The 26,658-nt window shown below is 32.6% G+C and overlaps 1 protein-coding gene across 2 annotated transcripts in view; it reads left to right on the forward strand.

Moving 5' to 3' along the window:
* The window catches only part of LOC129222191 (prostatic acid phosphatase-like), an 82,137-nt gene that overhangs the window by 46,629 nt on the left and 8,850 nt on the right, over positions 1-26,658 (forward strand). For both annotated transcript variants that reach the window (XM_054856661.1, XM_054856662.1), the window contains exon 9: positions 10,459-10,768. In XM_054856661.1, coding sequence (XP_054712636.1) covers positions 10,459-10,768 — 310 coding nt within the window. The remainder of the gene's footprint in view (positions 1-10,458; positions 10,769-26,658) is intronic.

Raw genomic sequence — 26,658 nt, forward strand, 5'->3', positions numbered from 1 at the left:
AACGGGGGTTGAGCTATGGAACGTTTTTTGTGGTCAATTGTGACAGCTGTATCTCAAGAAATAATGAACAGAATCCAAAAAAAAAAAAAAAATGACAAATAGCCCTTAGAGGGTATAAGAGCTGATTCTATTTCGGCGTCAACAGCTGAAAAAGGGGTGGCGCAATCGAACGTTCTTTTTATTTTCATTGCAAGTCCCATATCTGAAGAAATAATGCTGCGCTCTGGACGAAATTTGGAATAAATGTAAATCCATGTGTAAACCGGCGTTGGTTCAATTTTGGCGCCAATCACTCCATGGGGTGACTGATTTTTTTTTGTGTGACTAAAAATAGCTTTATAAATGCAACAATAAGAAAGATAAATAGTAGAGACGTACCGAGTAGCACTTTGGCCGAGTAGCCGAGTACCGAGTACTCGGCCTTTCACTACTCGGCCGAGTACCGAGTTACCGAGTACTCGGCCTTTCAATACTCGGCCGAGTTACCAAGTACCAATTATGTTTTAAGAAGAACCACCGACACACATGTGATGAACTTTAAACTTATTGGAACAGTAGTATAGACCTCCTTGTCCATATAATAGTTTTTAAAACTAAATTCCTGCTGAAATTCAATTGCGCATTCTATAAACAATTGTTTGTGTCAAAAATTTTACAAAAAAATTATTTTTAAAATTAAAAATAAATAAATAAAAGGTATGATTTATCAAGTTGGAATTAAAACAAATTACAGTAAAGTCCCTCTAATGCGGACACTAACAGGACTTTTTTTTTGTCCGCAATAGAGAGGTGTTCGCAGGATAGGGGTTTAATAATGTTATTTGCATTGGAACTGGGGAATAAAAAATTGTCCTCAGAGGGGTGTCCGTTAGGAGGGGTTTCAATGTATACCAATCAATTATAGTTTTAGCCCACCAAAAATAATTTTTTTAATGCAACAAATGTGCAGGAACACTGCAGACACGTGTTTCGCCCCCCCCCCCCCTCATTACAAGGAACGTCTTTTTCAGCGCATAACATGTGAGCTAAAGAATGTAAAGACATTCGACAAAAAAATCTGACTGTTGTCGGATGCCTTTAAATCCACGAGCTACCATTTTGTGAATCGAAAAAGAATTCCTTGTAACGCCAAAACACGTGTCTGCAGTGTTCCTGCACTGTACTTTTAACGTTGTTATATTTCCTTTTATTTTTTAAGCAAAGGTATTTTTATATTTTTTATAACTAATTTTTGTTTGTAGCGAAAATCCATTTTTAATATAAAAACTCCATATTTTCTATACTTACCTTGTTTGCATAATTTTTAATAAATAAGTTTTATTAACTTTAAGGACATTAAAATAAAGATTTATTCTATTGAAGCATTACAAACTTCATTATTCTCAAAATTTAAATTTGACTTATAAATTTTAATTGTAAATGATTGCAGAATATAATGCTTGCTCTTTTTTTTTTATAAATTTTAGTACTGCTTTGGACAATATTCAATTTTTTGCAACTACTCGGTGTTGGCCGAGTATCTGATCAGAATTTGGCCGAGTACCGAGTACTCGGCAAATTGGCCGAGTAGGCCGAGTACCGAGTAGTTACCGAGTACTCGGTACGTCTCTAATAAATAGTAATAGTCTGTCGTCTGTGCGTGATTTTAATTGTTGGAAAATGACCAGAAAATCTCTATGATTTAAACTTTTTAACTGTTGCCATCTTGTGTTTGTTAACAAATAAATGTTTAGTTTTTTTCAAGCAAGGCTTTTAAAATAATTTTCAATTTTCATTCTTTGCTTTGCTTTTGCAATAAATCGGGAATCCCATATTCTTCATATAATTCCCCGATAAATCGGGGGCGCCCATATGCAAAATTTTTAGGGGTGCTAAAAAATTTCCCCATGGTTTAGCAGAATCTTTTCCCCATGGAAACTGATTTCAGTATAGATTAGAGATATTAAAATTTGATATTTTTAATAACTTATTCATTAATGGGTGGAAAAGAGATTTTTATACATTTTTTCAATGAAAAAAAAAACACACTAAAAGCAAGGAAGTTCTCATTTCAAGGGGGGAGTCTTGAGCCCCCCTTGCCCCCCTATATGGGCACCCTTGTCTGGAATTGGTATGGTCATCAAGTTCTGGCGTGTGCAATTTTGTTTTTGTTGGGAATATTGTTACTCGTCAAGCATGAGGAGGGATCAGAATCATAAGAAAGATATAGAAAACAGTTTTATGATGGCCACAACATAATAGTTTAGAAATCTGATTTGTTTAACACTAATTTAAAAGCATGCACATACAGGGTCACTAAAAATGTTTCATTTGTTTTTGAAATGCTATATATCCAAAAGTAATGCTTGTGCTACAATGAGAAATTTTTGAGAATAACCACACACTTGACAAAATTTGGAATCCTGTTAACCAGGTGGTAATACAAGAGTAGTATTTTTAAGATGGCAACAAAATATGAAAACTTCTTGAATGTATGTTACAATATGCTTGATGTTCATCTGTTCTTGCAGTGCTTTAGGAACACAATAACAAACTTCTTTACGTACCCCACTACCAAAAGCGTTAGAAGTTAAGGTTAGCATCCATTCGACTGTTATGACCATTACCAAGACTACAAAATGTGTGGGGAGAGCTATACTGTAAGTAATGGTCATCACTGACATGGATGCTTCAGGGGTAGAAATAGTCCTATATTTACAAAAAAAAAAAAAAACATTAAAAAAGTGTCCTATATTCCCATAGTTCTATATATTTTTAGAAATGATCATTGAAAAACCTTTAGGTCGCTTGATTTACACTTTCTTTCAAGGTTTAACAAAAAAAAAAAAAAAATTCAAGACTGCTTAAAAACAAGATTTGTGCATTAAAAAAAAAAAAATCTCTTCTAGCACCTGTCTGTTTAAATTTTGTTGTTAAGTGTAGAGTATTTTTGAAATTTTTTAAAAATTGTTTTAAAGAGAAAGCTTACAGTGCTCCATATTTTGTGACGAGCTCTTGACAAACTCTACAAACTATTGATGAAGAACCTTGTCAATGAATTGACAAGGTAGATGTAGCCAATATAAAAGAGCAAAAATAAAAGGTCTACAGTCGACTCCCGCTACAACGCGATTCGACTTACGCGAAATAGCTATAACGCGAATTTTTTCTCCAAGTTATTAATTTTAGAGCTAACGCAATTTTTTCGTCCACAACACGAATTTTTAGAAGTAAGTATCGGTTTCGTTGTTTGCTACTAAATATTGATTTCGTGAATGTTATTACATCCCTTTAAACTTAGTGAGAGCGAAAGTTCTCACATCAAACTATTCTACCCATCCATTTGTTAGTGCATCAAATAACCGCTCAGCATCTTTCATTTATTTTTTCATTCTAAATATTAAAGTTGATGAAATATATTAGTTCCTTAGTGGCACCTTTATCTACACTTTGTGAAGATGGGTAGAAAAAAAAGTTTCTGATTAAAAAAAAAGGCTAATATTCTCGAGATACTTGAACAACTACAAAACGCCGATGGTAGCGCAACAATACATATGAGTGGATTTTCCATGCGTACAATTAAAAGTCGAAACAAAACGATATCCGAAAAAGTTCAGAACCTAGTTTCAATATTTAAGCTTGCAGATCAGTCTAGAAAAGTAAATAAAATGAAAATAGAAGCTGCTCTTGTATTATGGATTAAAGAGATCAGGAATAAGACCCTTTTTATTTTTTAAATATAGTAAAAGTTCTGTTCTTTATGTAAGAAACTGCAATGTATAGTTGAGAGAGGAATGCTTTAAAGCAGTTTGAGAGGTGTTAATAAGTGTCTAAAGGAATTCAATACGGTTCTAAAAAATTATGTACATATATTTTTCCACAACGCGAAATTTCGACTTACGCGAGGAGTCTTGGAGTTCCTTGCTTACTTAAGTTGGGACTCGACTGTATTTGAAGTACTTAAATGTAGGTAACAATGCCGAGAGAAAAAAAAAAGATGAATTAACTCTCCCTGGATTTAAAATTTGAATTTCTTGCAAAAGTTAATTTTACATTATTGTAACACTATATTTTTAGCAGAATTTGTTATTGAAAAGTAGACTTATCAAAAATTAAAAAAAAAGTTGCATCCACTTACTGGAAAAAACCTTCCAAAGATGCATAACTATCCGAAAAATATCTTGGCAATATTTTGCCCTAAGTACTATCAGAAAATTCTTTAGGCAAACTAATAGATGGATTCAAATCTTTATATAAATAAAGTCAGGGCCGGATTTGGAAGTGTGGGGGCCCCGGGGCAATGAAGGAGTGGAGGCCCCTAATCGGGGTTCGAAAGATCATCATATTCACGAAAATATCGGATACTTTGATATATATCCGAATATTTTGATATATATGTATATATCTGATATTTGCAACCCGTGAAAGTTAGGATATTTTTAAAAAATTTATTGTGGGGGGGGGGGGTCCCTTTGTTGTGGAGGCCCTGGGGCAGTAGCCCCGCCTGCCCTCCCCTAAATCCGACCCTGAATAAAGTTAAAATATTTGAGGAATGGAGATTTGGTGGTACTTAGAACTCATTTAACTAATTTCGAAAAAATATTTTTCACAGATAAATAGTGATCAGCTTTTTAAATACATATACTTGGATAGTGAAAGTCATTTTGGCCCACAATGTGCAGTTGAAAGAGGTTTTTCTCGTAAACAAAAAGATACTGACATAAGAAAGATCCTCTTAAAGCATTGATGCTCAGTGGTGTTCCCATTCCATGTATGCCGTATACTCTCAAAAATTTTTTAGAATTAAAGTTCTATTAATAAAATATTATGAAGGAATCATTATGATTGAAATAAAATAGTTGATCATTTTTCATTTAAATGAATCAATACTTCATACATACCTTTAAAATGCAGGGATGTGCCAGCTGCGCCAGTTGAGCCAAACTGCTCCAAAAGACCGCTAAATGGATTTATCTGCACCAAAATCGGACACACTTGCGCCAAAAGTGAGATTTTGCATGGAATGATGCAGTTTCTTCAACATATTTTGCAGTTTTTACTAAATCATCAAGTTAGTGCATTTGAAGCTTGTTTTTACGATTTTTTCGACTTAGTCCCAATTTTTTGCGCATTTCAAAATCCGATTGCATCCGCTTTTGAAAAACTCGATCGTTTTAATTTATTATGTGATTCTGTTCCTTTGACTTGAAAAATGTTGTATTGACCATTATTTTCAACCATTCTTATCTTTTGTTTTTAGAAGAGGACTTGTAAGGTCGTCTTCTTGCCTCGCCCTCTCAAAATGTCAATCTAGTTGCATCCAAATTGATTTAAGCGAATGCCATTTGTAAAAAATAATATTGTTCATCAGTTTTTAATCTTGGGTTTCTTAAGATTTCAGGACAGAAAATAGATCGCTAGTTTTGGTTGGGAATTCTAATGCTCTGGTACTAAAAATGCAGATATTTCAAGTTTCTCAGATTCAGGCATTTTTTCCACTCTTAGCCTGCCTTCAATTTTTATTTTTACAAGTGTTTGAACGGTTTTGTTGAAAAAAATAAGTAAAAAGAAAATGTTTTAAGCTGCTTGGTGTCAGAATGCGTACATTTATTACAACTTGATTTATCTAATGCCCATTAAACAGTTGTTTTAGTAACTTTTTTCTCCCGTACTTGATGGCTTGTTCCTTCAGCCATACTCAAAAGATAAAAAGTGTCCTCAGTCAACTCACTACCCATCTAAAACAAACGGGAAATCCCGCTGCAACATAAAAGAATAAAACAATAGAAAGGATATTGTTCAAAAAAATGATATAGGTAAAAATAGTTCTCTGAATAAGGGAAGATCACTCATCCCTCCCCCCATATAAAATAAACACATTCTTCAACTAAAATGACTAAACACTCTTTGAAAACAAAAAGCAATTCTTTGCAATTTTAAATATTTCGCCAAATAAACAAAAAATACAATAAATTACATTAACAGTAGCTTTAACATGTAAACAAATGATCATGCAACTCTATTGTTTATAGCCAAAATCGCCAAGCCACCACGTTACTGTAATCCAGCCGATGAGTGAGCGAAGCCAACTCTGACCAATTAGTGGTCCAATCTTCTGAACGAAAACTTTTAAAAGTTCATATTTTGCCTAATTTGTTCTTTCCACCAAAGATAAATATCTTCCACTGCACTGATCTTTTGTGTACAGAACTATACTGTTGTAATTTATCTGGACAAAAATAAAATCTGTTTCGTCTTTAAGTTCCATCATCTTTTCCTTTAATAATGTACTGATTAGTTTGATAATCCTTAAAGTATTCTTGGCGCTGGTGCAAAAAACTCTGATGGATTTGAGCCGAGAAACAAATGTTGCTAGGTACGGTGCTTTCTGATCATTTGGTTAAGAAAACCTTAAGCACGGATTTGGTCACATGGTTCAACTATGACGACAGAACACACGTTTTGCGTGAACCTTCCAGTACTTTACTTTAAAATATAACATGAGCCTAAATTCATTGCTTTAAAGAAATGAAGTCTTCACTCTCTTTCTTTCTACGTTTTATCTATTCTCAATTGACGTATCACAGTAGGAAATTTCATTACAAAAAGCAGAGCTGTCTTTCTTATTGTCCTTTGGCAACGGGTTAAATATTTATTTCGGTTCTTGCTCAACAATAGGTTAAAGTAAATATTAATTGAGAGATATAGCCATCCATTGTTTAAATTAATTAATTAACAAAAACGTTTCCGATTCAATCAATCGCTCTTCGAAACTATACTTGCCACAACTTAATCACACACAAAAAATTTGATCAAAATCAGTCCAGCCGTTTAAAAGCCTTGTGGTGACAAACGTCCCCACAGAAGAAATTTATATATTAAGATAAGGTCAAATAGAAGTAAATAATTTACACATACCAAAAAAGAAAGAAAAACAAAAAGATTATTAATAGCTTTTTAAAACTGACTTATAACTTGCTGAGGTTCAGTTTTTAAATTTCGCCATTCTTTTTTGCTTTCTTTCTTTTTATTATTTTATTTTTAGCCTTTTTGAATATGTTTTTGAGTTTCATGAAGCAAACAAATTTTAAAAATAGGTATCAAAGCACTCTAACTTAAATGTGCACTTAAGCAGTGATATATTAAGCAAAGTATATGTGTGAACTAAATTTAAATTAGAAGTGTTAAAAAAAAGTAGAGCAGGACGAGAGAGACTATTCTTTTGAGAAAAATATTAGAGAGGAAAAAAAATATATAATATAGCAATAATAATAAATAATCAAAAGAGCTTCAATTAGTAGTTCGAATTATGGTGATTTTTCATCCTTAATCTCCGTTTTTGTTATTTTATCGTGTCACATGTTTCTGTGTGTGAAATATACTTCGTTGCTCCAAATTGATGCAAAATTAAAATTTTTGCTGCTGCAAGCTGCTCCAAATTTGCAAATTTACTGCTCCAGACTGCTCTAAATTCACCGTTTTACTGCTCCAAACTCGCTATTTTCCTGCCCCCAAGATTGCTCCAAAAGTGAGTTTTGGTCGGTATCCCTGAGTATACCCTATGGGAACACCACTGCTTACTTCGAAACATACTTTTTGTTGCTTCAATTACACTATTTTTGTACTTCAAGTTTACAAAACAAACATTTTAGTGAGCCAAACTGCTCCTAGTTCACTATTTTCTTGAGCCAAGCTGCTCCAAAGTCACTATTTTTCTGCACCTGAGATTGCTCCAAAATTGGGTTTCAGCTGGCACATCCCTGAAAATGTAAAACGTTGAAACAGAAATACAAATAAATAGACATAATTTCATAATGTCTTTTAATTTTCTGCACGAGGTAATACAAAGCCAGTACCATTTCAAGGTTTAATGCAAGGAGAATTCTTGCAACCTTAGGAAAGAGTTGAAATCCAGTCTCCTCGACTGCACTATATCCTAGCTTCAGTACAATAAACATGAGTGTCATCCAAGGGCGCCCATATAGGGGGGCAGGGGGGTTTGAGCCCCCTTAGAAATTGGAACTTCCTTGCTTTTAGTATTTTTTTCTTTGCAAAAATGTAAAAACATTTCTTCTCCAGCCATTAATAAATAATTCATTATAAATGTCAAACTTTAATAACCCTAATCTGTACTGAAAGCGGTTTCCATGGGGAAAATATCTAAGCCCCCCTTAAAATTTTGCATATGGGCGCCCTTGGTATCTTATGGCACATAATGAACTAGCAACAACATTTAGCAGATAATGTAAATAAAGAAATGACTGTATTGCACTTTTAACTCCCTGAAATTTTTTTTTAATATGGCAAGAAAAAACATTCTGAGGCCAATACTTGAATCTTGAGAAATTACTAGAAAGAGCTGTAGACACCAGATTTGTGATATGACTGAATGATACACTGATGACTCCATTTCCGATAACTTCTTCCAAAACCGGAAGCTGGGTTTCCCTGGGCTGGGTGTCAAACGTCTCCAGTAAAGCTTGTCCATGCAGAGATGGCGGATGAACTGCTAGTAGATACAGAGCAACTGGTAGTAGATACAGATCATTTTATTTTGTAGTAAATATGATCGGCAAGATGTAAAGCTGTAAAATATTGCTGTGAGCTGTGAGATGATTGCTGTGAGCTGTAAAATATTGTTTGCACATTCTTGCTGACTTACTGCAAAATGAGGTATTCTGTTTCCACTCCCAGTTTATCCTCCATCTCTCTGTGGTACAGCTAAACCTTAGTACTGCTGGAGTTTGCACCCTTGTGGACCTTCACTCCAAGGGCACCTATATAGGGGGAAAGGGGGTATCGACCCCCCCCCCCCCCCCGCCTAGAAAATATAATTTTTTCTCTTTTAGTACTTCTTTCTTTACAAAAATGTAAAAACATTTCTTCTCAAGCCATTATTTAATAAGTTATTAAAAATGTCAAATTTTAATGACTCTAATCTGTCCTGAAATCGGTTTCTATGGGGAAAATATCCTGCTAAACCATGGTTAAAATATCTGAGCCCCCCTTGCAATTTTGTATATGAGCTCCCTGCTTCACTCTGCAGTACATCAGTGTATGAGTATATGAGTTACCAGAAAAAGTTACACATAGGGCAGAAAAAATAGCTAAAAGCAAAACATTTTCAGTCATCTGTGGTTATACTTTTTACAGACTTCCAATATTTGAGAATAATAACCATATTTTTTAACCTTATTTTCACCCCCCGAAAAATTAATCTTGCCTATTTTTGTCACCTCAAAAAAAAAAGCTATTCTTGCTTATCCAGAGAAACAGCCCTCATAAAATCTAAAAAATTAGTTTTTTACTGATAATCGCAAATCAGTTAAATTTTGTATTTTTTTTTCCTAACTATATAACACGAGGGGGGGGGGGATAAACACCACAAATTACCACCATGGGTGACACCTGTGCTTGGAATGCCACTGATATTAATGTATGCATAACCCCACTTTTTGCCTACTTTCCCATAAAAATAAAAGAAAGGATAAAAAAACCTGAAAGAAGGTTTTATTCGTTTTAAAAATATTGCTAAAAAAAAAAAAGGTCAAAAATAAATCCAATAATTAGATAAATATCAAAAATTAACTGGTAAGTAGGGTATTGAGATGGGGAAAATGTCCCCCCCCTCAATAACTTTTGTGTGAATAGTCCGATTCAAACAAACTTTTTTTTTGTTTGAAAGATCTTAGCAAGGGCACTTCATTCTCATGTTTCACTTTTTGATTTGAATGATTTTTCATTCAATTTTAAACAGCTAAAAAAAAAAATTTAACATTAACCCTACGGGGAAATTTAAGGCGAATATAAATCCCGAACTTATATATGGAGGCGGATTTGCTTCAAACAAACCATTTTGGAAAAAAAACTTATGAACAAAATGTTTGAAAAATATTTTTTTTAATTTGAACAATTTTTGTTCAGGTTTGAACAGTTCAAAGACTCTCAACATTATTACTTACAAGTAAACTTAAGGCAAATATTAAGTATCAGCTAAATTAAAAAACATTGATTAGATTCTAGAAATTTGGTGTTGGTATAAGGGAAAGTAGGCTTTTTAGTTCTAAATGGAACCTCTTGTTTCTTTGCACAATGGTAGACATTCTTGGCACCAATCATTAAAACTATTTTAATTTTTGAAATAACATACTACAATTTCTGCAACTCATTTCAATGAGGGAAAAATTCCTTTCATGAAGGAGATTTTCTTTCTTTCTTTTTTTTTTTTTTGTTGGTAAAGTTTTTCTGTTTAGTATAGCTTATTTAACTTGAACTTCTAATATAGAATTCATAGTTAAATTTCAAATTAGAAAATGGAGAATTCTTTGCATAAAACGTTTATGGGGGTTAATTAAATTGGGTTCAGGTTATTCAAAGTTACTGTTAATATCATCCTATTCATCAGTTTGTCTAAATTTTGTAACACAAACTTTTGAAATGTTTGATAATTCAAGTAATTATGTTTCTTTATATCTTCAGCATGATACAAACATTGCTGTTGTCCTAGATGCATTGAATCTCTTCAATTTCAAAGCGCCTCCTTACTGTTCTACGCTGATTTTCGAGCTCCATGAAATGAGTGACGGCATAAACGCCATGCGTCTACTTTTTCTGAATTCCACAGAACCAGAAAAAGAAATGCAACCTCCACATGTTTTAATTTTGAATGGATGCACAGAGTTTTGCCCTTTGAGTTATGTTATCAATTATACAAAAGCACTGATGCCTGATGACTGGGAAAAAGAGTGTAAAGTTAAAGAGTCTTTCATTCAGCAAGTCAAAGACCAAGGTAAGTCAATTTCAAATTATAAAATAAATGTTTGTTCTTATTCATCTTGATATGGAAGAAGTATTGTCACTTCAGAGTAACACTGAGACATCTAATCCCAGGAATAGCACTAAGATATCCTACTATTGCTCTGAGGCGGCCGTATGTCACAAAAATAGCCTTTAACCCGTTCGGGGTGGCAGCTCGCAGAAGATAGCGCTCCTTCAGGATGGCAGCTGTTACATGGGAATTATATGATAAAATATATCATTTTAATAACAAAAAAATTTGAAAATAATTGATATTTAACAATAAAAATACAAAATATAGTGTTTTTACTCTCGCTAAAAATACCAAAATTAAAAAATATATTTTGTACAAAAGATCTCCCCTCTCTGGGGCATTGGTAAAATGTTCGAAACTGTTTTTTTACTTTAAAAATTTGCAGAACATTCGAAACAAGTTAGATCTGTAAATTTGTTTTTGTTCTGTGGACATTTTTCAATAACAAAAGTATAAAATAAATATTTCTCCTAAATATTAGAAGTTGGGGCACTTCCAACTTCCAAATAATGTTAAATTCTGGAAAATTTTTGACTAACTTTTGTTTTAGAAGTTCAGTCAAATTCTTTTGCAGAAAATGGTGTTTTTTAATGGTACTCTGAAAAAAAAATTCCAGAATGTTGTAAGGATCGACTGAAAACGGGCTCAATATCAACAGGTTGCCTACCGCTGGTATAAGGTATTCATAAGGCCTAATTCCTGAAATCCGCAAATGTATACTTGTTAAGTTGAACCTTAAAATGTATTTTCCAGTTTTATTAACAAAACCTTTTTTTATGATTTTTTTATTGATTTTTGGCAGCAATTAAAAGTGAAAGTAAAAGGACTTGAGTAACTAAAAAAAGTAACTTAAAAAATAGTCTTTAAAAAGACGCAAACCACCCATAGCCAAACTTTTCTCTCCTTAGGCGTACACATCAGTCATTCAAAAGCCGTAGCTTCAAAACTAATGACAATTAAAATGTGTTATAGACACAGGCTGTTTTAGCAGGACCTGGCACAAATTACCTGTACCAAACTTTTCTTTCAAAATGAACTGTTTATTAAAGTTGGCATTTTGATCAATGTTTGAGAGTTTTCTCACATTTAGCAGTACCAGCACGGCGGTGCCCATGCTAAGAATTTAAAAGAAGTCCATTGAATAAAATTCCCCCCCCCCCCCCATCTGATGTGAAAATGATAGTTTTTCTTCAACTAAAATGCGTTTATACCTTTTCAAAAAACTTATGGAAAACTTTTTGGAATTTAGAACTTTTTACAAAAAAAAAAAAAACACGTAAAACAATTAACAGTAGCTTTACAACTCAAAATAATCCTTTAACTGTATGGTTCATCGCTTAATGCATCAAGCATCCACGCTACCATAACCCTGCTCTTTAACGAGTAAAGCAGGTTTTTTTTTTTTTTGCAATTTAAAATGTTTCACCAAATAAACAACACTATGGTAAAACATTATAAAGAACAATCACAATTGAATAATACGACAAACCAAATTATGTACTTAGATAAGTAACAATCTTCAACTATAAGAACCAAAAACAAATGTTAATGAAATAAGGAAAGCAAAACCTAATAGGAAAATCCTACAAAATCAAATTATGTACCTGAATATCGGAAAAAAAAACGCATTCAAAAATCAGTTTGCTGACCACAACAGTCCCACAATAGCATAGCAGCATGGTTCCTTGCAGCTGTAGACACTGTCGGCCAGTGCCCACTTGATGAGTTTACTTACCCCGCCAACTGCAGTGGGCGCCACTTAAATGTGGTGATGGTTATTATTATCATTTGCTTAATGTTATCAGAATAACGAAGTCCCGGAACACTTGTATGTTAACACACGTTAAAAAAGTCTGATATTGTAATCAGAGTCTTCATTTATTGTTTTTACTTTTTCATAAACTTTCAATTTTTCCCCTGTTTTGTTCCTCAATTAACAGAAATACGTAGGCAAATCCTGACGAGACTAACTTTCTGTTTAGCATTTTGTAGTTTTCAATAGCAGTTCAAAATTTTTCTAGGAATGAAACTACAGAAAGTTTGCCCCCAGTGACCACAGATTCCCCCTAAGAGAACTTCCTTTTGCATCTAAAAAAATTCAGTCGCTGGACATGTTGCAGGCATTGATGTAGGACCTCCATTGTTGCCATTACTTTGTAAACTATTAAAGAATTGTGTCGAGATTGAAAACAAAGGGAAGTTAAATCAAAATTTAAACAACAAGCAAAACCATGCTGGAAAAGATAGAAAAGCTGAATGTGCTTTGAAACTGGTTTACGAATGTCAGGGAAACAGTCACATTTTATTTCACGTATTACTATGTGATTAAAAATTGCATAATTTAACTTTAACTTTTTATAATTCAGATGTTTCCATTCTGTTAATTTAATAATTTAAAACTGCGTTCAGTTGAGACATTGTGATTTTAACTTGAGGTTGCCAAAATAAGTGCACCATAATTGGGAAAAAAACATTATTTTATCCTGGATTCTTTTCGATTTTGTTATCAGTCGGTTATTGTTATCAAATTGTATTTGTCCCAAAGTGATCACATTAAGCGGCGCCTACTGTTTTAGGAATTCATAGAACTAAAATTAAACATTTAAGTTGCAATTACAAATATTTCGGTCAATCTGATTAAATAAAATAGCCTATAGCCTTCCGCAATAAATAAACTATTCAACACAAAAATAATTTTTCAATTCGAACCAGTAGTTCCCGAGATTCGCATGTTCAAACAAACACTCTTAAGCTTTATATTATTAGTAGGGTCAGGTAGGGTGGAATTGGTAGTTTATTTATCTTTCGAATTACAGAAAAGAAAAATAACTTTTAAAAAATAATAATAAAAACACTCTTGTTATTTACAATAGTTTGACTTTATTTTGGTTCAAGAAAAAACTGAATGAAAACGGTCAGTTTAGTGGCAGCCTTCTTGTAAGTTACATTGTAAAAATCAAAATTAACTGAAACTTTATTTTCAGGATTTTGTTTGTACTTAGATAGCATTCTATTTGCTGTTATTTTCATTAAAGAAAGTCTCCTTTGTCAACTGAAAAAATCAGAAGAGAAAAATTGCATAGATTTTAAGAAACATGATAAAAAATTTTAAGTGGGTGGAATGGGACCCATTGGCAGAATTCTATTTTACTTTCTGCGACAAATTTTCTGGACCTAATTTCTTTCTGCAAGAATGCTCCTTGAAGTGAAAAATGAACTAATGGACAAACTTAAGTGCAGTTCATTTCAAAAGTGAAAAATTTATTTATTTATTAACAAATTTCATACAACTTTTTGTTTAGGTAAATTTATTTATACGAAAACGAAAAGCATTAAAGCTCAGTATCAGGGCTTCCAACAAATTATCAGTTTTCGCTAGGGAAAAAAAACGAGTGACCTTGAGCTAAATCTATATGGTAAAAAATATTAACACCATAGTAACAGCAATTGGTAAGTGGAGAAAAAAAATCAAATCTAACTAAAGGCAATGTAAATTATTATGCTAATTTATGTAATGCTAGTGTAAATTACTATGTTATAGCAGGGGGTGATCGATTAAACAAAGATGCCACTCTCATATTTAAGTTTTCAATCTTAGTCTCTTAGCACTTACTTATCTGTAGTTCTCAATACCAGAAAAATACAGATGCAACATCTATTCAATACTCAAAGAAATAAGATCCGAAGAAAAAATAATTTTTAATTAAAATATTCATTACAGTTTTGTGCACCCTCTCCCCCCCCCCCAAAAAACCTAAAACATGCATGTGATTTGAAAAAATAAATAAAGATCACCCCTCCTCCTCCCATAAAAAAAACGAAATTAAAATATGCATTTTGTGCAACTGAAACAAAGTATCCCCCTCCCTCCAAAAGAAAAATGAATTTAATTAAAATTTGCATTACAGTTTGAAAAAAAAAAAAAACATGCATGTGATTTGGAGGAAAAAAAGAATAAATAAAGGGCACCCTCCCATAAAAAAATTAATATATGCAATGCACAAGATTATAAACAAAGTATCCCCCTCTCCCCAAAAGGAAAATAAATTTAATTAAAAAACACATTTTAGTCGGAACAAATTGAAAATTCAACCACCCCAACCATAAAAATAGGATTTTATTAAAATACTAAAGCAAAAAAGAAATCCCACAACCTGGGATTGCCCCCTCCCAAGGGCAAGGGCAAACCCCCTTCAATATCGCGGAGACTCCCCTTCCCAATGAAAAAAATACCCCTCAAAACGACTCCCCTCCCCCCCCCCTCCTTACAAATTTTAATGTCTCAGTCTGCGCCATGACCCCCGCCCCCTCAGGTGGGCACCCACCCCTGCCCTCTCCCTCATGTGAAAAAAAGAATTTAAATCAATTACTGGAGCAAACAAAAGTTCCCTTTCCATACGAAGAAAAAAGAATTTAATTAGAGTATGCATTCAGAAAAAAAAATCTAACTTCTCCAAAGAGGAAAGATTTTCATTCATGTAAGCACCCCTATCTGAATAACTATTGGTCAGTCCAAAATAGAACACAATTTATCAAGTAATCCATCTGTTTTTTGTTGCTGCAACTTGCGACACCGCAAATAAGCAATTTTTTAAGGGCTTAAATTAATTTTTCAACAGAGGTGGAAAAAAGCAAGTCATCATAAGTCTTTCATACAAACAAACACAAACATGTTCGTTACCAGCCACTCTTCTTTGATCAACACAGGGTTGCTTTAAAATCGCTCGACGTGGTGAGAAGTTCTGGTTGGAACTGGTTTCTATTGGCGCTGTTTCTATCCATGCCATACCTCCCGATCTCCGATGTTGTAGACTACCACAGTCATCAATGATTGCTCAATTTGGCGCTCGCCAAAGTTTTTTTTTTTTGTAAATGTCGCAATTATTTTATTTTTCGTAGGAAATCAGGCCTTTTCCTTAATTCATAGTCCAGTTACATTTTTTACCATGAAACAGCTATCCTTTGGTATTGTTCTGCAGAATGATTTTATTGCTGATCTTTTTTTTCCCCTATCCCTTTTTTCCCTCCTTAGTGCAAAATCTTTCTGCACAAACTCTCTCTCATTCTGCGACAATGTTGCCGTGTCGGCAGCTTTCTGCCAGGGGGGAATGGGAGAATATTAGGCTCAATGACATAGACTGTCGAATTAACATTTTTTCTCATTAAAAGTTATTCTCTGAAGTAAGTTGTTCATTTTATCAAAAGTTTTATATTCTGAAATCCTTATGTTATGGAGTTGCTTATAGTTGCACTAAATCTGGTTGGATGGAAGACACCATTCTTTAAAGAATGGTTCAAACTTTTCGCAAAGCATCTGAAAAGACATGCAAGCCAGCTGACCTATGAAACTGTACACCATGCTATCGATAATAAAATTATCATTTGCCTACCACCATGCAACCACTAGACAACACCAGAGCTGACTAAATAAATTGAAAACCAGTCTGATCAAACTACCATTCCACTAAGCTCATGTTGAAGTACAATATCTACAGAAGATTGAGTGCTAGTTGAATACAGTGTTAAGAAATTCAAAAAGTATTTTATTGCTCCAGTTCTAGAACCTTTATATACTTGTGCTTATGTCGTAAAACTTCTTAAGAAGTCTTTGATAGGAATTTTTTTCACCTTCCCCGATAAAGTGAAAATGAAGATTGAAGAAGAACAGATCTAAGTCCTTTAATTGCAGTGAAATTACAGACTAATAGATTTTTACCCTTATACTAATTTATTTTTGTGAAAAAGTAAATTCATGTTTTCACTCTGAAATTTAATTTAAAACACTACTACCCATTTCTCTCCACCCCATGGGGTGAAATGGGTATAAAAACACTTTGAAATAATAATTTTTTTAATAAATAATAAAATTATTTCTTTAATAATAACTATGGATATGTGAAGTGTATTGTTGAAATGTAAAAACTCAGTTAAGGTTTTTCAATTCTTGAAAATCAAATTTGAATACTTTAATAATCATTTCAAAAATACATGTTTTTATACCCATTCCACCCAACCTGACCCTATAGATTTTATATTTTGACTCTAAAGTAACGAAAACATTTTTTATTTAAAAGGTTTTCTTTCATACAAAATTTATCCGAAAAAAGATTAGTTTAATCTCAGGTTTATATTGTGATTCATTTAATTGTTTTTAAAGAATTCTTATACTTTTTTGTATACATTTTATTACATATACAGTCGGACCTCCATATATCGAAGTAGCAAATTGCTGGAAAAAAATTCGATATATAGAAATTTCGATACATGGAAACGATCTTACTTTATCATAAAAGTATCCTAAAACATTAAAATAAAAGCTAATTTTCGTGTATGAAACCCAATTTATAATTTATACGAGTATCGGATTAAATGAAAGTTGATGATTAAATAATTAACAGAAATTGCATTTTTACGCCAAACATACATATTCATATTCTTCGGCAATTCAACATGATCGCAACATTAGGGGATTTTCGTTTTAACTATGTGATCGAGAGAAAAGTAAAAAATCAATCTACTTAACTTGAATGATTTTTACTGAAGCTAAGAAGACTAGAAATGATAATCAACAAACAAAAGGAATAATTTAAAACTGATTTTACAGTGTTACTGGTTACAGCAAAGATTTGAAATAAACTTGAGGGAATTTAAGAACTTCAGAACGGAACAACGCCTTAACTACACACCTTTCAACCCCAGATTTCTTATGAGTTCCGTAGCAACCTTTAGTGAACGCAGTTTTCTCCTCTAACTCTTTAACCTTCATTTTTCATGAGACAAACAGCCTAACGTGGGAAAAAAAAATATACGAATGTCTCGAAAAAATTTCGATATATAGGGACTTTTTTGATATACAGAAACAATTTTTCTATGTAATGAACATAGAAATTTGCTGGGATTTTGATATAAAGAAAATTTTGATATGTGGAAGTTCGATATATGGAGGTTCGACTGTACTTTGTACTTCACGTTGTAATTAGAAGCAAGCTTATGAGGTTTTTACATTCTCAGGGATCACACTCATGCTATCATGCACTAATGGTTTAGAATAGCAACAAACAAAACCTGCTACAAAAGTTCTATTTAGGTGTTTTCTGAACCAAAATTTTACTTTTTTTCCCCACATTATTGTATTGTTTTCTAGATGGCATGAATTTCAGCTGATCTATTAAGTAATCAGTCCAACAAAATGTATGGAGTTTTCATAAATTTTGTTGGGGTTATTTCTGTACCTCAGAGCTAGACTAAGTTAGGTCAAAAAAAAAATGCAATTTTCCTTTTATTAGTGCAAGAATCCAATTCTGCATTGACCCATACAAACATTATCCTAAAAAATCCTTTGTCATCAGTTACCAGTGTTAAAAGAGCACAAATCAAATCCTTTGTATGCACCAAGCAACTGTTTTTCCTCTCTTGTAAGTAGCGATTATGTGACTTATGTTAGCCTGGCTTTAAGGTTCAGATTTGTTTAATTTGCTTTTCAAACCCTAAATTGGCAAAGAACTGCTACTTATAGAGTTCTTTGAAGTTTTATCCAACCAATGAATGTTGCCTATTGCCAGAAACTTGTGTAATTCGTCAAAAATTAATGTGTACAGTGAGATCTTGAAAAAGAGGTATTCAGTATTATAGCAATTTACTCTTTCAGAAAATGTTAATACCATGTTTAAAATATTTTCCTACTGCTGTCTTGGTTGCTTACCATTTTACTTTACTCTTATGGTATGTAAGTGTGTTTTCTGATTGGGATTAAAAGTATAGAATCTTAAGCAAGTTTCAGCAACGTCAAGGTAATAATCATATGAGTAGGGAGGACTGAACTACTGTCATCTTTTGCCACTTCAGGCTTTTGACTATCGCTGCTTTGCTCTATCGCAGTATTTTTTATTGCAATCTGCTTTCAACCACAAAACCGCATTGGGTTAGCATATGTCGCTGTTTTATTGAAAGAGGATAAATGTATTTGTAAATGCTGTTCAACTTTTGTTTTTCAAGCCATAAGCATTTCCTTAAGCAGAGAAATAATACGGAGGCCAGTGGGGGTAATATTGACACTCAATTTGCACTTATTTCATCATCAGAAACGTTATACTGTTTTGAAGATTAGTGATAGTGTGTAAGAACTGAGTGTGTGAGAAGTCGAATGCACAATACTAACAATGTGAAATGTGACTTAATAATGTCTTATAGGATTTTTTTTCACATTTTGTGTAATATATTGGATAATATGAGTAATGGTGGCAAAAAAATGTTATTTCTTGTCTATCGGGCTCTAAGTATTTTTTAAAAAAAAAACCCATTTAAAAGGGCATAAATAAGTTTTCCACTCTTTAGGAAAACATTTGCTTTGTAAGCAAAGAAACCTATGTCAAAGAAATTTACTTATTGCTGTAGACGCTGGAACAGATTAACCACAACTAACAAGGGTTGACTGTTTAACTAACTTCATATGAGGCAGTGAGAAGCAAAGGGATGTAAGTGGACATTGTCAAGTTTTGAGTAAATCGCGTTTCGTTTAAACATACCATCCTATGTAGGCTTTAATTGACATTTTTTTTCTAAATCATACTGTATTGCAGCAACTACCAGTACCATTCCTTGCCCTAAAACAGAGGAGAGATTCACCTACCATGTGTACTGGTTATCTCCAAATTTTAAATTTTGCCACTTACATGCCTTTGCTTCTCACTGCCTCATATGAACTATTCCAGCATGCAAAGCAAGTTTAAGGATGCACCTGAAGCTCTTCTTTCATGAGCATTTTACATAAAGATTGAATTTATATTAGCTAGTCAAATGAGGAATAAGAGGTTGTTCTTTTGAAATTTGACTGCAAGGATAAGTCTGTTTTTTTTTTGACATTGTGCATAATTTTTACCATTGTCATTATTGTGTTTAAGTAAATTCAACCTGCCATTTGTCTTAATAGTTTTTACAAGAAATTATTACTTTTAACTCATACATATTAGACTGTCCCAAAAAAAGTTTTTTCTAAAATCAATATGCATACCTGCTAAAGTTGTGCCAAATGACATTTTAAAGGTGTGGTAAAAATTTTAACCAAATATTTTAAGATTAACAGACCTCTCATGAACATGTAAAATAGTTTTTTTGCCCCTTTTTTGACACAAAATGTGCATGATGCAATAAATATTTAACAGAAAAATACAGTTGGCTCTATGTTTAATGACGCTCTATTTAACAACTTTCTCTATTTAACGATGGCTTTTCATGGTCCACTATAGTGTTAAAAGCATTCTATTTAAGAACGCTTTCTACTTAAAGACGATTTTTTGTGGTCCCTTGAAAGTCGTTAAACAGAGAGCCTACTGTATTTTCGTTGTTCATTAATTTGTTCATCTAAAGCATAATAAAGTTTAAAACATAATGTTTTTCACATTAAAAGCAATCGGTTCTAGTTAACTTTAGTATTTTCAAAACTCTGAACCTCTTAATTTTAACTGTCACCGTATGTAGCAGAACATTGTCGTTTTGTTCTCGACTTACTGTAGCTATAAAGCTAAAATTACGTGTTAGCATTTTGTACACAAACTAAAGCTTACATTCTTTTAGTTTTTGATTAAGTTTTAATTATTTTTTAATTTTTATACTTAAGTTTCATTTTAACTTATAGTTAAATTTTTAAATTCAGAATGAGTTTCAAAAGCATCTCTTTTTGGGGGGATTTAAGCATCACATACTAGAAATCCTATCAACTAGTATGTTTGATTTATTCTATCCATCCTCAGGACCACAAATTGCCATTTTTGCTCAATTAAAAGACTTTTGCCTTTTTATAAGCCGGGAAAACTATGAATCAATTGATAAACACATTTCTGGTTATCTTTTAGTAGAAAATGAAAAGCAGTGATTATAAAATAATCAAAATCATGTTGTACACTTCCTTAGGCAACAACTAAAAATGGAAATCCAACTTAGTCGTGAGAGTTTTTAATGTTTTCACTGATTGCTCTTAGTGAGGCTGATCACATTCTTTGTAGCACATTCAGTTCACCTAGTGCTTATCACCAGGAAAGATGGATGGCAAAAGGCGTTTACTACTTGAAGATTTAGCACTTTTGCAAGGAATTCAAGCTAGCATCGTATGAGATCCAAGCATTAAAAAGAATGTCTGCTTATGACAACAATCTACGTAAAAATTTGGCTCAATGCCCCCAGTAGTTACAATTAACCACATAATGACTTACATCTTCTACAAACACCAGAACTATTAAGAAAGTAATAGTGAAGTGACTCTTATAGTAGTTAAAAAATTTAAAAGACAACTTTTGGTATTTAAGTGTGGTTAAGTTGGATTAGGTTTTTTCCTCAGATCTTGTGCCTCCAAGGAAAAAAGCTGCCATTGTTAAAGCTTTACAGCGACCAAAATCTGGAAAGGATTTTAAAAGACTAGAAATCAAAGATATTAAATCTTTTCAGAGTGCACCATTGTTGGATTTTGTTACAGAATCGACTCAGAACTTGTTTACTGTAATGAAATTTTATGCTAATTTTTTACAAGCTGATGTTCATACCTGACTAAAAGAAATGATCACACCCAAGTTAAGGAAGTAGTCTCGGCATTGAAGGCAGTAAATGATGGTGCTTTGTGCTGAGTGAACAGTTAAATTAGCAAGAGATTTCAATTTGCAACTTAATAATGATAAAGAACAGTGTCAACTCATTTTTCAAATGGTGGAAATCAAACTGATGAATTTGGTGATGAACTGATGAAATTCGTGGAATTTCTGTTAAATTTTTTTAAAAAGTGATTTCAGCAAAAAGAATATTTAAAATTTTAATTATTGCTCATTATTAAAAGAAAAGTATAAGAGAAAATGTTTTTGTCTGGTTTAAATTTCATAAAACTTAGAGAAACAAAAATATTTCTCAATAAATTTGGTTTTTAAAACTTTTAAGGGTGTTGAGCTGTCACTTAATACTCTTCAAATGGTTTAAAATTTTGCAAGACAGTTCTTTACATCAAATGTCACAATTATCCATGGTATCGTATTGAAATTCCAAAAAAAAATTCCCCACTCAACTTTGGGACAGTCTAATACATATCTTAGAAAAACATTAACACTTACTTTATTGACAGTTTTGAGTATGTATAATAGATGAAATACCTATATTGGATAAGCTTTCATTTATTCGCTGCAACAAATCAAAGAAATAGTTTGCAATCACAAAGATACAGAATATAAATTAAAAGATATATTTTCCAAAAAGAAGGAACTAGTTTCAAATTTAATATTTGGCTGTTACAAATAAAACCGGGGCCTCCGTGGCTCTATGGTAGAAGCTTCGCTTCATATGCTGGTGGATTCCTGCCGTGCCCTGGGTGTTATTTCCTCTCTATGTGCTGTAAATCTTTCTTGTGCCGCCTTATCTGTTAATAAAAAACGTCCAACCTTTCGAGGCAATGGCGTCAATCTTTCTGTAGTAGTTTATCAAGGACACACCAACCACAAATAAACCACATATTAAAAAAATCTTAATTTTTTTGAGAAATATATCAAAAGCATGCAGTTGAAATCTTTTAAAACTAAAACCATCGATTAAGAACTGTTTGAGTGTTTCTCTTAAACACACTGAATACCATTTGACTCCTACATAGTTAGATGACAAATTCCTATTTCAGCATTCTAACTTACGTGTTGCCTTTCCTTCGATTGCAGAAAAAGATATTTAACTCCTGCTGAGATGATCTCTCTTAGCTTGTTCAAAAGGAGTTTGTAGAAAGGATTGAAAACTGGCGATCAAACAAATATAGTAAACTTGTGGTCACCACTTCCTTCTCTTGAAAGAAAGAAAATTGAAGACACTTGTCTACAGATAATCCTCAGCAACCCTGTGATTTCCACCTCTTTCTCGTGAAACAAAGGAAATGTTGATGCAGTTGAATTTTCTTTTACTTTTATGCTTTTCCTGCTAACTTACAAAGAAGAAATTCAATATAGAGCTCAAAATTTTCTTCAAATCAATTCAACTTTTTTTCTGAACATTCTTGATTTATAAGATGCTTGATATAAACCTATGTAAGGTTTTAAAAATGATCCTATCAGCTGTGATTTTAAATATGTGAAAGCAATGAAAAATGGGAAACTAAATTTAAATTTTGCTATTTGATTTGAAATTTTTCATCTTTGCCACATAATATAATTATGGTTTGGGAAAAAAGGAAAAGTTTTATGTGGCATTTGTATGATTTTCAAGTAATTTTATTGTCTCAAACCATTTCTTTGTAATCAAGTGTTACATAACTTAAGTAATATAATTTGATTTTTACAGATAAGCTTTTGTAGTTGTTAGTATGTTCTTAAAATTTCAGTTTGGAAGTTAGTTGAGGACAGTTAATAGACATTATTGAGAAATAAACATCATATTGAATATTCCACAAGATTCTTACCATTCATTCTAATTTCTTAATGATCTACAAAATTTCTTCATGGCTGTAAATTTGTGTTAAAAATATTTAGAAGGCTTTCTGTTAAGTTAATAAAATCTGTAAAGCTGCTTAATTTATGATTTGAGATTTCAGAAACATGATTCTTGAAAAATGAGATGCATTCAATCAACATATTGAAAGTTCTGTACTGTTTGAAAGTGAAATTATTTAATATTAATCTACAAGAAAGGCATGCAATATTGCAGGTATTATTTTATCCTAGCATCAATTGCCTTTGCATCGCTTAAAAATGTTTGCTGAACAAAATGGGCAACTGAAATCAAATTACGTTCCTTAAGTTCATGTTTTATGAACTAATGAAAAGTAAAAGCATTTTATTTTAAAACAAAGTGAAAAGTATTATGTTTCTACTTGTTTGTGTGTGTTGAATTAGTTGAAGATGTTTAGCATTGAAAATGAGAGTATTGCAAAGAATGTAATTCAAGCAATCTTTTCATAGAGCTAGAGGGGGGTGGAGGGTATATTCATAGAGGGAGGGGGGGTGGGGGTTGTCTTATGTATGATATGGAAATTGTTGAAACTAGCTTGAAGTGATATTAGCAAGAGAAGAAGTTAAGAAGAATGGAGTTTAGTTTATTAACATCTTTTTCGGCAACATGTGATTAAGTTTCATTATATACTTAAATGTTTTCAACTTGTAAATGCTGTGTTTACGTCTGTGTATTAAAAACAAACAAATAAATAAAATACTTCACTTTTACTAAATCTTGTACTTTCATGCATGTGACAAATTGAAAATATTTTCTGCACAGGGAATCATTGTCTATCAGTTTCAAGAAACAATTCACAATTTTTCTAAAACTTATTATAAAACAGTTGATTTTTTCTCTGTAAAAAGTGAACTTCATTCAAAAAAAAAGAAAAAACTAACGAGTTTATAAAAAAAACCATTTCAACCCCTCTCCTCTATTACTGTTTGAATCAATATTAAATGAGCAGAAGTAAAAACTTTATTAGACTGAAGAAACATTTGATGTTTAAATAAGAAAAAAATAAAATTGTTTGCTATAAAACTGAACTATTTACAATGGGGAAATCAGTTTTGTGTAAAGGCGAAATTTTTCTGAAAAGTAGAGTACAATGACAGCCAAAAAGGAAACAACAATAAAACTGTTCAATAGAATGTTGAACCTGTAGGCTCAAAGGCATTATTTTATGGATGGATGAAACTCAACAATGCTTATAAACTAAAAGTAATTATTTGCATATTGATTATAAGATCCATAACTACATGTTTTTTTCATTTTGCGAAAAACTAATTGCTGACAATATTAACAAATCCCCCCCCCCCAAAAAAAAGGGGATTTTACATAGTTCATAAAAATTATGTCCTTTATTGTCACTTCCACCTTTGACGGCCACCGTCTCTCATAATACTCGATGCCAGGAGTTCTCAAATTTTTTTTGACTCGCGGCACCCTTTGCAGAATTAAAATTTACTCACGGCACCCTAGTTCATTTCTATTATTTGAGTTATAAGTGTAAGTTCAAGGCTCCCCTAAGGTTCAAAACCTAATATCTTGTTCCCTTATGATTGAATTTATCCAGCTTTTGCATTAGAGGATTCACAGAAACTAAGAAAAAATAAAACCAAGTGAAAATTTAAGTTTCAATTGTGTTTTCCAGCAATTTTTGCAACGAAAAGTGATTTGGTCTCTTTGAGAACATGGGTCAAAAAATATAATCAAAAAGTCCATGTTTACTTTCATGGAAAGGAGATAGATCAATCGCCATATTTGGCGCAGCTGATAAATCGGTTTTTATTGTCACTCATGCGCACAAGTTGTGCATATATGTGTGGCATATGCAGGACATAATCATATCCAACACCCGATAGTCCGGTGTTGTATCATAAAAACACCGGAGTGCTAAGAAAGCTAACCACAGCCTTAACAGCCAATAATCTACTTTTATAGGTTATTAACTGACAGGGAAAAAAGACAGTACACAGGGACACTTATCTTTGTGAACTTGCCGACTACATGAATTTGGCAACAAGAATAATATGCAATTTTTTTTTATTAGTAACTTACACTGAATTATGTTGAAACAAAAATTACATTAAAAGAAAATCAGGCATTTTACATGATCATTCATCTGTAATAACTATAGCCTGGTTATTAACTGCTTGTTCATAACATTTTATCATCAATTAGGCTTTCTGAAGATGATCAAGTCGCGATCTAGTGAATTTTTAGTATGCTACATCAAAAAACGGGGGAAGGGTCTTATCGGTCTGTATGACCTTATTTGGCAAACCAACATACATACATTGATATTATGGACACTTTGCAGCACCCCTCGCTTCTTACCACTGCTCCTCAGGGTGCCACAGCACCTAGTTTGAGAACCTCTGCGCTCTGCTTTGCTCATGGTAGAATCCATGTCAATTCAACAAGGGGTGTAACTTGATGGTCTCGGATTTTTTTTGAATTTAACATGTGTTAAAAATCATAAAAAAATTAAGAAATCTGTTTTTTTTTTTTTTTTTTTTGTTTTGCCCAAAAAGATTCCTGGGCCGAGATACAGGCCGCTAAAGATGACTGTCCTGTCATGATTTCTCACTTGGGATTTTCGTCAAAATCTTTAAAGTACATTATCTCAGGAATGGTAGAACATATTTTGTTGCAGTTTGTTTTATTTGAAAGAGTATATATTCTTGTTTACAAAAATATGCAACATTTTGAAATATGTGCTTTAATTTTTTTCCCACAGTCTTTTGAAAAAAAAAAGTTTAAAATTTGTTTTCCCAAATGCCAATCTCAAAAATTTTCATTTTTTATAGTTTATTAGTGCCACTGAGCACTAGATTCCCTGAAAAGGAGAGCTTCCAGTTTTTCGTTTAACAGATTTTAGAGGCATTTGAAAAAATGAGTGTTTTTAATGAACTTTTACGCAAAGGCAGACGTGAAAATTCAAAATTTTTTTTTGCAGCAAGTGGCCAGAAACCACTTAATTGTGTTATATAGCGAAATTTTCATTTTGAGTCTCCACTTTATCCAGGAGCTTCATTTTTTATGAAAACAAGAACGCGGCCTCCAGCCGATTCGCTGCATTTCCTCACGCAACCTTTCAGCGTAGCGCCAAAGGAATCGTTAAGCGCAATGCCATCTTGTGCTCACTAAATTCAATATTCTGAATAAAATAGCGACTCAAAATGAAAATTTCGCTTTATGACTGAATTAAAAGTGTTTTTTGGCCACTTGCTGCAAATTTTTTTTTTAATTTTTAGGTCTGCCTTTACATAAAACTTCATTAAAAACCCTCATTTTTTCAAGTGCCTCTAAAATCTGTTAGACGAAAAAGTGGAAGCTCTCCTTTTCAGGGAACGTTGTGCTCAGTGGTACTAATAAACTATTAAAAATAAAATTTTTTT

This window comes from Uloborus diversus, chromosome 5, assembly GCF_026930045.1.
Source record: "Uloborus diversus isolate 005 chromosome 5, Udiv.v.3.1, whole genome shotgun sequence".
Taxonomy (NCBI): Eukaryota; Metazoa; Arthropoda; class Arachnida; order Araneae; family Uloboridae; genus Uloborus; species Uloborus diversus.